This window comes from Pristis pectinata, chromosome 5, assembly GCF_009764475.1.
Source record: "Pristis pectinata isolate sPriPec2 chromosome 5, sPriPec2.1.pri, whole genome shotgun sequence".
Taxonomy (NCBI): domain Eukaryota; kingdom Metazoa; phylum Chordata; class Chondrichthyes; order Rhinopristiformes; family Pristidae; genus Pristis; species Pristis pectinata.
Genome location: NC_067409.1, coordinates 60,621,734 through 60,637,425, shown reverse-complemented (window position 1 = coordinate 60,637,425; position 15,692 = coordinate 60,621,734). Strand labels below are relative to the sequence as shown.

The following is a 15,692-nucleotide window of genomic DNA, read 5'->3' as shown; positions in this document are numbered from 1 at the left end:
ATGCATGCATGTCAGAATCATCAAAATATGTAAATAGATTATTTATTTGTTTCAGCCTGATAAATATAAAAATTGGCCATTATTTTCAAATGAACTCTATAACATCTGTCCTACCATTGTTCCCATTTTCCAGAGTTACTCATTTTCAAAGAAGTTGCTGGCAGTTCATAAGTTTGAAACCTAAAATCCTGTATTTGGCCTTTGGTCAATACCATATTGTTGCTAAACAAGAGAGCTAATAACAACTGATATCAGACCAATTATTCAGTAGCAAGTACAGCTTTTGTTGCAAAGCATGCATACAAGGCAACATTCAAGGTAATTTTGTTGTGATTTTTCTTTGATTAAGCGATTTGAGAAACATCATCTGTTTAAATTTTTTCTCCAGAATCTATTTATGTAGCTTTACCTTCATTGTAATAGAGCAATACAACAGTGAGATTGAAGGTGTGAACTGAATAATCCAAGCAACAGGCAAAAGAGAACTGTAGTGAACCTAGGTAACAGACAATAGCAGTTTGTGGTGAAAGAAAACCAGAAAACCTATGGATGCTGGAAATCTAGAATACTAGAAATACTCAGCAGGTCAGCCTGCATCTGTGGGAAGAGAAGCAGAGTCAACATTTCAGGTTGAATATCCTTCATCAGAACTGAAAATGAGACAAACGATGCTTGTAAAGCTGCCAGGTTTCTTTTCAGTTGGGTGAATGGTTGTTTTTCGGACTAATGGAAGATGAATAGCACTGTTCCCCAGGGATCAATGTTGGGCCACTGCATGTCTTAATCTTTATTAATGACCAAGCCTTGGGGTGCAAGCCACAATTTTCTAAATGTGGCAGCATTGTGAACTCCAAAGAAAATACTGATGAATTACAGCAAGATAGAAATAGGCTGCTAGAATAGCCAGATGCCTGGAAGATGAAGTTTAATGCAGAGAAGTGTGAGGTGATGCATTTTGGTAAAACAAATGTGGAAAGACAATACAGAATAAAGGATACTGTTCTAAAAGGGGTACAAGAATAGAGAGACCTGGGGTATGGATGCTGAGGTTATTGAAAGCGGCAGGCAAGTTGAGAAAGCAGTTAAAATGGCAAACACAATTTTGGGGTTTATCAATTGAGGCATGGAGTATATAAGGTGGGAAGTTATGCTGAACCTTTATAAAAATTGGTCCAACATCACCAGGAGTATTGTGCTCAATTCTGTTCACCTCATTATATGAAGGAAGTGAAGGCATTGGAAAGGGTCCAGAGGAGATTCATGAAAATGGCTCCCTGGATGAGGGATTACAGTTACAAGGGCAGACTGGGGATGCTGAGACTGTTTTCTTTAAAGAGAAAGTTGAGGGGAAATGGGATAGAATTATATAAAATGATGAGGGGTCTGTACAGAGTGGATAGTGGGAGACTGTTCCCACTGGTGGAGGGTTTGAGGAGTAGAGGGCTAAAATAAAAGGAAAGAGAATTAACAGTGGCATGAAGAAAAACTTTTTTATACAGTTTAAGAAGGGATTTGGAATGCATTACCAGCAAATGTGGTGGAGGCAGGTTTCATTGTGGCCTTCAGGAGGGAGTTTATAAATACCTGGTGAAGAAGAAATTGTCAATTGTATGCGGAAGGGACTCGGGAATGGAACTAGTGAGTCAATCCAGAAGAGAGACAGCACTGACATGATGGGTCAACCAGCTTCCTCCTGTGCTATATCTGTCCTGTGAATCTGTAGTTCATCAAAGGAACAGATCCTTGAGCACTTAACAGAACATGCTGAGATCTGAGTAAGGACCGTTAGGTGCTTGTAACTGGATTCCATCTGATCAAAGTACCAATGGAAGACAACAGCATTCTTCAATGTTAATTACAATCACAAGGGAGTTTCAACAAAGTGCTTCCCAATAGCTGTTCAGCCTAATTTGGGCCATATTTTTATTTGAAACAATTGTCCATTAATGTCATCAACAATTGAGAATCAACAAGTTAAATGTCTGGTATAAGTTTACAAATGATGAATGTCCATAATTACAGCTATGATGAGTTGTTTCATTTATGCCAATGATTTTATTTGTGCCTTCAAGGGTGATGAAACCTTTCAAAGATGTGGGAGGTGTATGCTGAATGTGTGTAATTGGCGTGTGAGTTTCTTCATTAATGTGGGTGTGTTGATATTTTGTAATGAGTAGTTTTTAGCTTCTTTTCAAAAATGTTGCAAATTTTGTTAGAAAGTATTTGAGTGGAAAACAATTCAGCTAATATATATTAAAAGTTATTTTCTAAAATGGGTTTAAACTGATTAAATCTTTTTTTTCAGCCACTGCACACAACAGAAGTTGCCAATCACCTTCCAGTCCTGTGTAGTCCCAAAGGACTGTCAAACCTCAGAATGGTCTGAGTGGAGCCCTTGTTCAAAGACTTGCTACAGCGCAACATCTCCTAAAGGATTTCGTATCAGAACATCCAGTATCAACCAATTTCCAGTTGGTGGTGGAAAGGAATGTCCACCCCTAGAAGAACAAGAACCATGCTCTCCCCAAGGGGCAGGTGTGCCACCTTGTGCTACGTAAGTCTGTTCTCTCTAATACCTTCATGTAGATGGAGAGCTCAAATGGCCTTATGGCTGAGATGCAATTAGCTGAATAACAATAGTGGAAGTTTACTTGACAACTTAAGGGTAATGTTCAATGAAAGCAGAATTGAAATTATTCAAATATTTCATAAAAGATGTTTTACAGTTTAAACAAAATGGGAAACCGTTATTCTAGTTGTTTGGGTTGAATGTAAAGTCAGGTGCTAGGGTAATGTATAAGTTCATCCCATCTCTCAAGTACAATTTGATTCTTTTCCCTAATTTTCCTGTATTTCCAGACAATGCATTAACTGAGGAGACCCTCCTTTAAACTTCTGCTTATCTTTTGTAATCACAGGAATAGCAGTTGTCTGTGGATCATTCATTTTCTTTTCTCTTGCTCCCTATGTGGTGTATCTGATATTCTATTGAAGACCCTCTTGCTTTACTTAATTTACTTCATTTTAAAATTTTAAATTATTTCATGCTGTTTTAATGAATCTTTGTTATCTTTTGCTTTCAAAATATAACTCTTGTTGATTTAAATCTGCTTGAATAATTTTTAAAGGTCTATGATTATCATTTGCTTAAACCTATTCAGCAGTTGACAGTAGGACTCCAGGATACGCAACCTGAGGCCTAGTTGGCATTTGCCATATCAGATGTCTGTTGGGTGTATGGGTTCAGTTCATTTGGCTCTCCATGTAAACCCCCAACAACTACACAAGCTTACCACATCCAAAATATTGGATATTCTCAGAATTGCACATAGTCTTAAAGAGGAAAAGATATAGGGTATTCTTCAATAGAAAATATACAAACATTGCATAACTGTATACCCACATCCAGAAAACTATTGAGTGGCAGAGTGAATCTGGACAGCCGGCTCAGTCTAGGATTATCCAATCCATTATCATATTTGACCATGTGGTAATGTACCCTTGTTTGGATAGGTTGTGCTTATCCTCTGGTAACTCACCCCAAAAGTAATTATTCAATTCACATATGCTGTTCTGGAAGAGAAAATTGGGGCTATGAATGTTAATGTTACAAAATTGATGTGTCACAAATATCAGAAGCAAAAGAGGGCTGAGCAATTAAACTGGAAAAGCACATGCAGGCCAACAGAAAAGACAACAGGGAAAGAATTGGGATCAGATAAGATAGTTCTGGAGTTTGTGTACTATAAACTAAAGACTTTGAGATTTCAGGAAATGAGTCATTTGCTGTAGGATGTCTAAACCCTGAACTGTTTTTGGAGGCTCAATATTTATATGGCTGGTTCAGTCAGGTTTTTGGTCAAATGGTGATGCCCAGGATGATGATGATGGGGAACTCAGCGAAGATAATGCCATTAAATGTCAAGGATAGGTGCTTAGGCTCTCTCTTGTTGGAGATGGTCATTGCCTGGCGACTTTTGTGATTTGAATGTAACTTTCCACCTGTCAGTCCACACATGAATATTGATTAGGTCTTGCTGCATAAAAACTGCTTCATTTTTTTATGTGGAATTAAACATTATGCAGTCATCAGTGAACATCCCCATTTCTGACTGTATACTGGAAGGAATGTCATTGATAAAGCAGATGAAGATGGCCAGGCAAAGGACATTTCCCTGAGGAACTCCAGTAGTGAGGTCCTGGGGCTTCATTGATCACCAACATCTGCAACCATCTTCTGCTGTGCAAGGTGTGACTTCGTCCATTGAAATGTTTTCCATTTGATGACTGTTGACTTCAGTACTCCTTGAGGTCCTTGATGCCACACTCAGTCAAATGCTTCCTTAATATGAGTAGTAACTCTCACTTCACCTTTGAAATTCAGCTCATTGCTCATTGATTGGACCAAAGCTGAAATAAGGACCAGAACTGAGTGACCTTCTCCAAAATTCAAAATAGGCAATAGTGAGTAGGTTGCTGGTGAATAAGTGCCACTTAATAGCACTGTCGATAATTCCTTCCATCAGTTTGCTGATGACAGAATGTAGACAGCTTGCATGGTAATTAGCCAGACTGCACTCCGTCTGTAACCACGATCTGCATCTCCCCGTTGCCAGTCACTTCAACTCCTCCTCCCACTCCATCACTGATATGTCAGTCCTCGGCCTCCTCCACTGCCAGGAGAATTCCAAGCGCAAACTGGAGGAACAGCACCTCAATTTCCATCTTGGAACCTTGCAGCCTAACGGCATGAACATTGAATTCTCCCATTTTAAGTTACCCCCACCCCCTCCACACCCACCATGCCTCTTCCTTTCTTCTCTTTCCTAGCCTATCTCTCTTTTTTCCACCCCTCCTTACCTTTGACCCATCCCCCAATGGATCTGCTCTTCCCTCCTCCCTGGCACCTGCCTATCACTATCTCTTACCTGCATCTACTTATCGCCACCTTGTGCCCACCCCGCCTCCCCTCTTTTACCCACCTATCACTGCTCTGCTTTTCCCTCCTATATATTGGGCTTCCCCTTTTCCTATCTTCAGTCCTGAAGAAGTGTCCTGACCCGAAACATTGACTGCCTGCTTTTCTCCACGGATGCTGCCTGGCCTGCTGAGTTCCTCCAGCATCATAGTGTTTTTCATCTGGATTCCAGCATCTACAGGATGTTTCTCTTCCATTTGTCTATTCTTTGTCCCATCAGTCGAATCAATAATGTAGCAGATTTTATCAATGTATAATAGGAATATTTGCTGGAAACAAATAAATACTGACAAAGGCCAATAATATTTTGACACTATTCTATCATATACTTCAGTGGAGACAGTATCAATATTGATCAAGTGTCTATAGTTTGAGCCTGTTTGTGAAATGGATTTAATTTTATCAATACAGAAGGAAAATACTTGAAGATATTGGAAATATGAAATAAAAACAGAAGATGCTAGAAATGGTCAGCAGGTCACACATCTTCTGTGATGAGGGAAATATTTCATTTCAGGTCAATAGTCTTTTGTCAAATCTTTTTTTTTAGTTTTTCTCTCCACGAGTGTCGCCTGATCCTCTGGGCAATTTTATTAAATTAGAACATTTTTAAAAGTGCTGTAATTATTAATTCGGTAATTAAAATATTCACAGGACTGGTGGAAAAAGCAGATATGACACAATCCAGAGTGTATTAAGGTTGCTAGCCGTTAAAAGTGGAGTGTATAGCTGGAGATCAATATGAATCACAAATCAAACAGTTCCTAATGTATTTACTTAAACATGAAGCACGCTTTGAAGTAGATGATTTTCTGTTTTAGAAATTGACAATTATAATTCCTCATGAATGTACTGTTTTATTCATGAATTCAACATGTCCTAGCATATTAACATTCTGATTGCTAGGCTTTATTTGCATATTCAATAGGATGTATAAGCTGCAGCGTTATGTATTTACTTCAAAGTTTTAATTTACTGCAGACACTATTTTAGCTCTGGACATCTCATATGAAAATCCAAGTTGACATTTCTTATTACTGTATAGCTTGTAAGTTCCATAAAGTATTTACATTTTACTTGTTGACTGAAAGGGTAATCCATAGATACATTACAACATTGGGATAAAGCACAGAATAAGATTCAAGTATAAAATGGATTAAATTATGTAGAAGTTTGGAGGTTTAGATGAGTCAAATTTTCATTGATAACTCAAGTGTTAAGTGAAGTTCTATTTCCAATACTGATTCATACTGACAAAAAAAGGCCGTAGGATCAAAAGTCCTAACACACTCCATGCCATTTCTGATAACTATAATGATGATAGATAATACTGAAAAATGTTATCTTGCAATATAACATGTTAGTGTATTTTTAGGTGTATAGCATAACAATATAACATGTAGGTAAGGTGTATTTTTTTGAAAAATTGAGACGTGTAGATCATTGGTGCCCTTATGCACAAGTTATAAAAAGTGACCTATCAAGTTAATGATTTGGTTAAATAAAAGAACATGGGGCATGGATTCATAAAGAATGTATAAGTAGGGCCAAAGAAAAGCTATTGATGGGTGTAGTTGCCTTGTGGCTATGTTACATAATCTGGAGATGTGAGTTCAAATCCCATTAAAACAGCTTGGAACTTCAATGTGGTTAGTTAAATAAATTTGGAATAACACAAATAGTGACCTTGAGACTTCCAGATAAAAACACATTTACTTCATTGATATTCCATAAGGAAATCTCTAACTGACCTTTAAACAACATGACTGATTCCTATCTTCCCTCTGAAATAGCCACTCAGCTGTGACATAAACCTTAATAAGAATAAAACTAGATCGACTCCGCTGGCGTTGAACTTGTATTGAATGATTTGAACTTGCATAAGTTCATCCAGCCCAGTTAACGCACCTTACTAACATTCAGGACTTACCCTTAAATTTGCAAAGTTTTCTCATGGACTAGTCAAACCGCAAATTGTATTGCAGCTTCAAACAAGTGGCTAGTATCCAAAGTTGTTGTCCAAGCTGCTGTCAGTTAAGTAAAGAAATGCCATTAGTTCTTTCAAAATAAGTGTCAAAGTCACATTGTATGCATTAGAAACATAAAAAAAAAGGAGGAGGAGTAGCCATCTCGGCCCGTCACACTTGCCCCACCATACAAAGTGATCATGGCTGATCTGCCACCAGGCCTTATTTCCTCTTGTGTGCCAGTTCCTATTAGCCATCAAAAAATACCTATTTTCTCTTTGAAAACCCCCCAATGATCTAGCCTCCACAACACTTGGTGAAGAGAAATGCAGAGATTCTCCACCCTCAGCGAGAAAATGATCTTGCACACTTCATCACACTTGCACACTGCCCCCTAATCTTGTAACCATGCTCCCTCCTTCGAGGTTCTCCCCCAATGGAAACACTTCTTTTACAATATTTTTATTAAATCCACAAAAAAAAATACAGAGTACATGCATCAAAAAAGAGAATAAAAATACTACTGAATACATTGTGTGAAATCATACATGAGATCCCAATACTCTAAATTAATAATCACATATGATAGTTAGTTAATAAAGAAAAAACTGGAATAATTTTATTATTAAAAAATTCTACACCCACTACCAAAAACCGAAGCTGCTTGATAAAAAAAAAGACAAGGGAAAACCCTTGAAACATAACAATGTCAGCCAATGTCTGTATTTCAGTCACCAAATCAAAGATTTTGAAAATAACTCAAAAAAGGTCCCCACAGGGTTTGGAAGTCTAAGTTAGATTCAAGAATTGAACAACGGATCTTCTCTAGATTCAGGTATGACATAACATCCCGTAACCATTGAGCATGAGTAGGCGGAGTAACTTCCTTCCGTTTAAGCAACACAGCCCTCCTGGCTATAAGACAAATAAAAGCCAGAATGTGCAGATCAGGAGCCTTCAAAGTTATATCTTTTTCTCCAACAATCCCAAATAATGCAGTCAAAGGATTAAGTTTAAAATTTGTTTTAGAAAGCACAGAAAAAGTTTGAAACACCTCTGTCCAATATTTTTTAAGACTCTGACACGTCCAGAACATATGAATTAAAGAAGCCTCTCCGTTATTGCATTTGTCACAGTAAGGAGATATATCGGAATAAAAACAGGATAGTTTGTCTTTAGACAAGTGGGCTCTATGGACCACTTTAAATTTAAGGGAAACATTTCAAAATTTACCCTGTCACGCCCCCAAAAATTTTATAAGCTTCAATAAGATCACCCCTCATTTTTCTAAATTCCAAAGATTGTAGATCAAAATACCCTTGTGATGGATAACCCTCTCATCCCAGGAATTAGTCTAATGAATTTCTTTTGGACTGCCTCCATTGTCAATATATTCTTTTTTATAGTCCTGATCACATTTCACAATTGACTTTTCACCTTCATTCAGTCATGTAGCACAGAAAATTGACACATGATTGAATTTCTATACCATTTTGTTTAAGTGGAAAGTATGAACTTGCATTATGTTGAACCTTATCCTCAAAAGCAACCTTTCTTGACTGACAACTAGTCCACTAACTTAATATTCATTCCCTGCACCATGGTTATGGTATGCAATCATCTACAAAGTGAACTGCAGCAACTTGTCAAGACTTATTTAAAAGCCCTTCACAAATTGATATCTTTAAAACGTAGAAAGTGAGATGATTGCAGGTAACCTGCAAGTTCCCCTCCAAGCCACACACCAACCCGATCTGGAACTATTCTAATATTGGCATCCAGTCCATCAACATAAACCTACCCTCTATATACGATATTATATTTCTGCGTTATGCCATTTTCTCCCAGTTTTATTTTACATTTTTCTTCACCTCTTGATGCTGGCATATTATTGCCTTACCAAATGTTACAAGGCTTCACCTACGACCTCATTTAAAATTTTAAGAATTTATATATACACTATACATACAGGTTCAACAAGACATTTTTTAATGTGCTTAACCACAAGCAATAAAATGTGGCACTCAAAGATCAGGGACACCTGATTACATGAGAGTTTCATGAAGACAGCCTTAAGATATCAACATTTGAAATACAAATAAAGCAGCAAGATCACAAATTTGAACCCTGTTGAGTAATTAGAATCACCTGAGTCAGTGAGCCTGTCAAGGTTCCAGAGTTTTCTCACAGTAACCATTGGGTATAACAGAGGCTGATTTGTGCTAGTAATTGTCTCTCATCGACAGAATCAGTAGCCTCTAGAGAGAGTGAGAATTTGGAAAATCTTCTTTAAAAATGCATAAACATGCTGAACAAATTGACAAGTGGTACTTTAAATAGGGACGTGAGTCACTTTGGAGTTTTGTCATTACTGCAGAGCTGATGGTAACAGTTGACATTTTTATTTCTTGAAGCAAGGATGTATTAAGTTGTGTTTTTTTAATCATGAGAGGATTTTGTTTAGAAGCACAAGGGTTTGCACATGAAAGACCAAGAAAAGATTCAATTGCAGCAAAAACTGGTTGATGAAAGATTTTATTTCTAAAGAGATATTCATATTTGATGATACTTAACAGCTTTGAGAGCATTCTTTGAGGTGAAATTTTCATGGTTTGATCCATGTAATGGGCACTGAACAGGCAGTGCAACATTTCAAGTATATTTTTAAAAATGCAGATTGGACCATTTGCCCTTTATTTCTGATAAAACTGTTAAGAAATACTAAAGTTGAGTGGACTTTTGACCCTTCAGATGAATACTAAAAAAAATCCATGTTACAGTTGGAAAGGTGCAGAGTCCTGTGTGGGAATTCTGCCCAATGAGTTTCCATCAACTGTTAAATCTAATGTAAATTGTATCTATATCATTGCCTACATCTGCTTGAGCTTAAATTGATCATACTGTCTGCGAACATAACAAAAGTATTTGCAAAAATAGTTCAGTAGATACTGTGGGTAAAAGTAATTATTACCTGCAAAACACTAAGTCATTCAAAGCCATTCTCTTTGACCTTATTGTCAGCAGAATTAAAAGGAGAATACAAGTGGACATTTTAATGGCACTGAACATAGGTCAGAGAAGAGAGTATAAAGAGAAAAGTAAAAACAAAATGCCTTAAAATATTAAAAAGTATCATAGAACTTCTGTTCTGATTGACGTATAGTGGTATTAACTTGTGTGGTTTGAAAATTATCAGGAGAATTCAGTGCACAAAAGGTTACAGTAATCAAAGCAATTTCAAATAAATGGCTTCAGAATTCAGATTGCCCATGAACTGCTTACATCCATGAACTGTTTTACATCCCACTGTATGCTCCCTTCCTCCAGAAATTTCAAGCTTGATGAAGCAGAAAAAAAGGTTAAGGCCGTTATAGTGCATTTGCTACAGTGCTGAACCATCTCCTCAGAGCTGCAGGGATATTGAGTGAATGTATCCAACTGCAGTGAACAACCCAGCATTTGTTTCCACTTCCTCTTCTCAACTGTCATTTGATTTTGTTTGTATGACAAATGTTCTCTGAAGACAAGTCATTTCACTGCACAGAGAATATGGGCAACAGCTAGTTATATACATAAGTTTATTAAAATGCAAACATTGATATTTGAAGTCTGTGGAATGGCTGTAGGGCAGCCCTTTGTTGCATGATCTCATTATCAATAACATGCTCCCAGTCAGTTGCAGGGACCATGCCTGCAGTTGTGGGAGGATGGAAGTTGGGTGATGGTAGCATTTAGTGGTCTGGCAGTAGGCCAGAGTATTATTGAGAGCCCAGAAAGACTGGAGATACCATTGTCAAAAGCCTGAGTCATTTTCCAGTCTCGATGTTTGTTAAGCTGTTCAGTGCCTGTACAAATGAGTAGACCTTACATGGCATACATCAACTACACATACATAATTAACTATACATCAGTTGGTATCCTACAACCAGATTCTGATTTGAGTATTAATGCAGACTTGTGCCTGTTTCAGTGGTTGGTCTCTTCCCCATTTTAAAAGCTCATTTGACAATTGCACATGAGGAGCTTTGACCATTGTTGAGTATGCCAAGCTCCTTTTTTTCCCCCAATTTTCCATTGCTGGTGACCTGTTTTTCATGTGAGAATTGGCCACCCAGCAGTTGAAAATCATCCCCTTAGAAGCAACATGACTCATGATAATTAAACCTTGTCATGTGGCTTAGTTTCTGAACATTGCTTTAATGCTATTTTCTGTTTGAGTAGATCCATTTCTCGGAACATCAGTGTTAATTATTGTATTAGTTCACATTTGCAGAAGTGTTAGTTATGTTTGTTCCCCTCTCGCTGGTTTCCTCTGCAATATACAATAATCCTGTTGGTCCATGTGTATTTACTAGGTCAGGTATGTTCATTTCCTAGTTCATGGGTGCCTGGTCAGGGAGTGCCAAAGGGGCATTTGGTACTGGAATCTTCACAGGTAAGTTCTGTCCCCATGAATAGTAGACATACACTCTCTCATTATCAAATATTAAAAGTAAGAATCTTAGCTAATTTCCCTTTCCTAGCTTAGATGTGCACAGCCGAGCTACCATGTTCTACCCAATTTCCCTGCTGAGATGAGTTATCTTCTACACCTATATTTCAAACATCAGCATTTCTAAAGCTGACGACACACAAAGAAGTAATGTTCTCCAATCTCCCCAGTCCAATTCACAAAAGCCCTGAGCACACTGAATAATATGTTTTCACATTCCATTGTTAGATGGAAACCAGCTTCCATCCAAATTACCAGTGAGCATTTTTATGTCAGTTAAATAGCAACAGAGACAGGTGGGAGTCACTGCTTATCATTTTGAAATGCTTTGCTCATTGTTGCCTCATAAAATACTTTCCTGAGATGGATATGGAAATTCTGACAGCAATGTCTTCGAAAACATAGATCTGAAATATGGCCCAGCTGCCTCATTAAATTTTTAAGCAAGTAACATCTAAAATCCTACTTTAAAAGCTCTCTTTCCTTTTATATGTATTAACTCTAGGAGTATAGAATTTCCTTTGAAGTGTTAGAATGCACAGATGCTTTAAAAATGAATTGAAAAATTCCTTTATGTTTTTGTTCTGAAATATTTCAAAAAAATGTGCAGCTCCAAGCAAAAACCCTAACATTCTATGCCAAAATGAAATGCTCAGAATGATACTAATTGTTATTCCAAATTTTGATGCAGAGTACAAAGTCCTCAAAGAGATTTAGGGCTGACTGTTTCACTCAGTTGTATGTTTATCTGTTAATTTATCAAAGATTTTTATACTGTCTGCTGGCTATGATATTTACTTCCAGCTAATAAAAATGCCAGCAATAATAGGTAACTGCTGGAGTGATGAAAGTAAGGTAATTGGAAGTAGACAAAAAGATTGCTCCCACTGTTTGATTTCTTTATTCAAAATAGAGTTGTAACATGGATTGACTACTGCACTGTAGAAATCCAGGGCTCGCGTGTTTATTTTATTCACTCTGGTCTCTTGTATCTCTAATTTTGTGGTCTTGTTGGCATGTAGCACAACTAAGCATTTGCACGATGATTGGCTGAAAAAAGAAGTTTAATTTCTTTTCAGCCCTCAGTTATATGAAGTCCTATTGCTGATGGTATTCCTCATTTAGTGTGCTGCAGTAGTAAAACAATATTTAAATATGTAACTAGGGACAAGATACTGAGATTTCCCACTTGTGATAATACATGCCTGCTGCTTTAGACATAATGGATCAATGCCAGAATTAAGCCCATCAACATCATGCACAAATTGCTGTTGCATTTCCTACATTACAGCAGCGGCTACACTTCATTAGAGCTTTATTGGCTGTAAATACTATGGGACATCCTGGGCTATAATAGCAAGTCTTTCTTCTTTCTCTTCTCACAGAGAAAATCAATCTAAAATCTGCTTTTAACTAATGGTTACAATTACAATGACATTTATATACTCTGAAGTGCACTCGCAAATCCTTCCATTGTAAAAACAGAATGAAGGACAAGAATTAGATTGCACAGTTTAAAATGATAGTCCCATTATCACTTAAAAGAGCAACTGAAGTCTAGTAAAATAAAGGCAACCTTGCTAGTGTTGGTCCTCTACACGAATTTCTTTAAAAGTGTTGCTCTCTTGTTTTCAATTCCTGCTTGGGATTTGATTGTCTTCAACTTATTACCTGTCTCTAGTCACCCAAGTTATTGTTGGCAAACTTTGTTGAATTGCTGCAATCCATGTGGAATTTTGAAGTGATGCATTATGAAATGAAATCATTTTATATTTGTTCATTTGTTGGCTGCAGATATTTGTGGAAGACAACAGAATGGAGTGAATGTCGTGTTGATTCGTTACTCAGCCAGCAAGATAGAAGACGTGGAAATCAAACTGCACTGTGTGGTGGGGGGATTCAAACCCGTGAATTCTACTGTGTGCAAGCTAATGAAAACCTCTTATCTTATCTGAACACACTAAAGGAAAAGGAAGGTAATGGCCCATGTTTGATCTGTAATGTGACCCATCATATTTATCCCCTGCAGGCTAGATTTAAATGTCAGTTTGGTTCACTGCAGCATCCCATTTCAACTAAGCCTTTCCACTTAGCCGACTTCATTTTTCCAAACAATGTTAATTATATCAATTACTTTAACTACTTGATATTTTCCCTAAGTTTTGTGAATGAATAATAATGAAATGCAAGCTTCATTCTATTAAGCAGAATAGCACGCAGTTGAACTTTATTTTTTACATCCCCACACCCTGTTGTAAATACCACTTAGTCACAGTGTCATACAGCACAGAAATAGGCCCTTCAGCCCACCATGTCTATGCTGCCCTTGTACCCATTTACACTAATGCTGTTTACCTGCATGGTTTTCAGCTTCACCCTTCCGTGTCTGCAACCCCTTCGCATTTCGCAGTCCACTTTCATTCACCCCACTCTCCCTTCTTCTACCTGTTGCCCATTACTGTTGCGCATTCCTTAGTCTGTTGCCCCTTCGCTCTGTCCATCTGTTCACCCTACATGGTCCACTAGGCCGCCACTCCTTCAGGTCCGCTTGGGCTCCACCCTGCCTTCTCCCTTTCAGGTCCACTGGAGCTCCACCTTACTTTTTATCCCTTTCCAAGTCTGCCTGAGCATCACCCTGCTGGGTCCGCACCCAGTTTGCCACATCCACTCCAGGATTATCCTGTTGCCTATGTGCTTTTCCCTGCCTCCTGCTACATCTGTGCCCTTGCAATTCATTCTCACTTCACTCTGCCTTCTCAGTTTTTTCATGCTTCACCCAACCTGATGCGCTGGCTCATTGCCCTGTGTGTCTTCACTTTGCCTGGTCCACTCCCAATCACCGTGCTCTCCTTGCTTGAACCTGCGGCCGATTACTATTGAGCATTACCTCGCTCTGTTCATCCCTGCTCCTGGTTCACCCTCTACAGTCCTAATGTTTTCCCTTCACGTCCACTTGAGTTCCACCCTGCCTTCTCTCTTTCAGGTCCTCTTGAGCTCGCACTCAGTCTGCCAGATCCACTCAGGACCACTATCTCTGTGCCCTCATAGTTCACTGTCGCTTCACACTGCCTTCGAGGTAGGCTGGTTCATGCAACACCCCACCTGGCGCGCTGGCTTGTTGCCCTGCACATCCTTGCATTTCGCAGTCTACTTCCAATCACCCTGTTTTCCCTGCGGCCAATTACTGTTGTGCATTCCATGGTTAGTCACCCCTTTGCTCTGTCCACCCCTGCTCCTCGTTCACCCTTAAGGAGAGAAAGAATAAAACATTCCATTCTCCAACTCTCACAAATAATTGATAGGCCTGAAAAAGTGCTAAATGTTATCATTCAATACAAGAATAAGTCGATCAAGAATGTCAATTAAAACTTTAGTATGGGACATCATATAAGAAAATGGCTGAAGTAAAACTATCAGATATGAAAGAATAGACTTCAATCGATAACGTCAATAAACACACCTCTCCATTGCAAAGCACTGGTTATTGCCTGGTAAGTGCTGTTTCAGTCTCATGGCTGGATATCAGATTTCACCCTGATTTAATCTGCTGAACAGGTGCTGCATGTAATGCTAATATTCAAATGGGGATCAGAATATCACGGAAGTTTCCCGGTATTAAAGTAATCAAAATGAAACCTGCGTGGTCCCCTCTGCTGCCTGAAGAGAACTTAACTGCTCCAGTTTTGCCACTTGGAAACATGGGAAGCGAGTCACACCATTAAAGAACTCCTCAGCAGCATAACAAACTGAAGGAAGTTGAGGGAAATACAGGGGTGGGAAGATGTATATTTTCAGTGTTTGTCAGGCCACATCCTCGGTGTAATCGATCTCGCAGATTGAGTTCTGTGCCACAAGCATCCTTGTGCAACTGCAAAGCATAAACTCCATAGTTTAAACTGATATTGGAGCCAATCTGTACTGCACATGATTCTGAAAGTCTATAATATGTACTGTGAAACACAGAAATGATGTCACAAATATGCACTATGTTGAATACTTGAGTAGGCACATGCGGACAACAATATCATTGTCTCTGTTGAGATCATTTACCTCGTGTCTCCAATCAACCTGTTGTGAGATTTAGGGTGTGCTCCTTGTTTTACTTGTGTTAGAAATGAAGGTTGAAGGTTATACATTTTTGCTCCAATTTCTATCAGTAGGCAGAGGTGGATATTGCATATGTTATTGATGTCACCCCATGCACAAATAAATCCACAAAGTCATCAGCTATGCCAAAATGAATCGTCCCCATATA

The 15,692-nt window shown here is 38.3% G+C and overlaps 1 protein-coding gene across 1 annotated transcript in view; it reads left to right on the top strand.

Annotated features, from left to right (window-relative positions):
* The window catches only part of thsd7aa (thrombospondin, type I, domain containing 7Aa), a 299,272-nt gene that overhangs the window by 148,744 nt on the left and 134,836 nt on the right, over positions 1–15,692 (top strand). The window contains exons 3-4 of the mRNA XM_052016677.1: positions 2,306–2,554; positions 13,232–13,413. Of these exons, the coding sequence (XP_051872637.1) occupies positions 2,306–2,554; positions 13,232–13,413 (431 nt within the window). The remainder of the gene's footprint in view (positions 1–2,305; positions 2,555–13,231; positions 13,414–15,692) is intronic.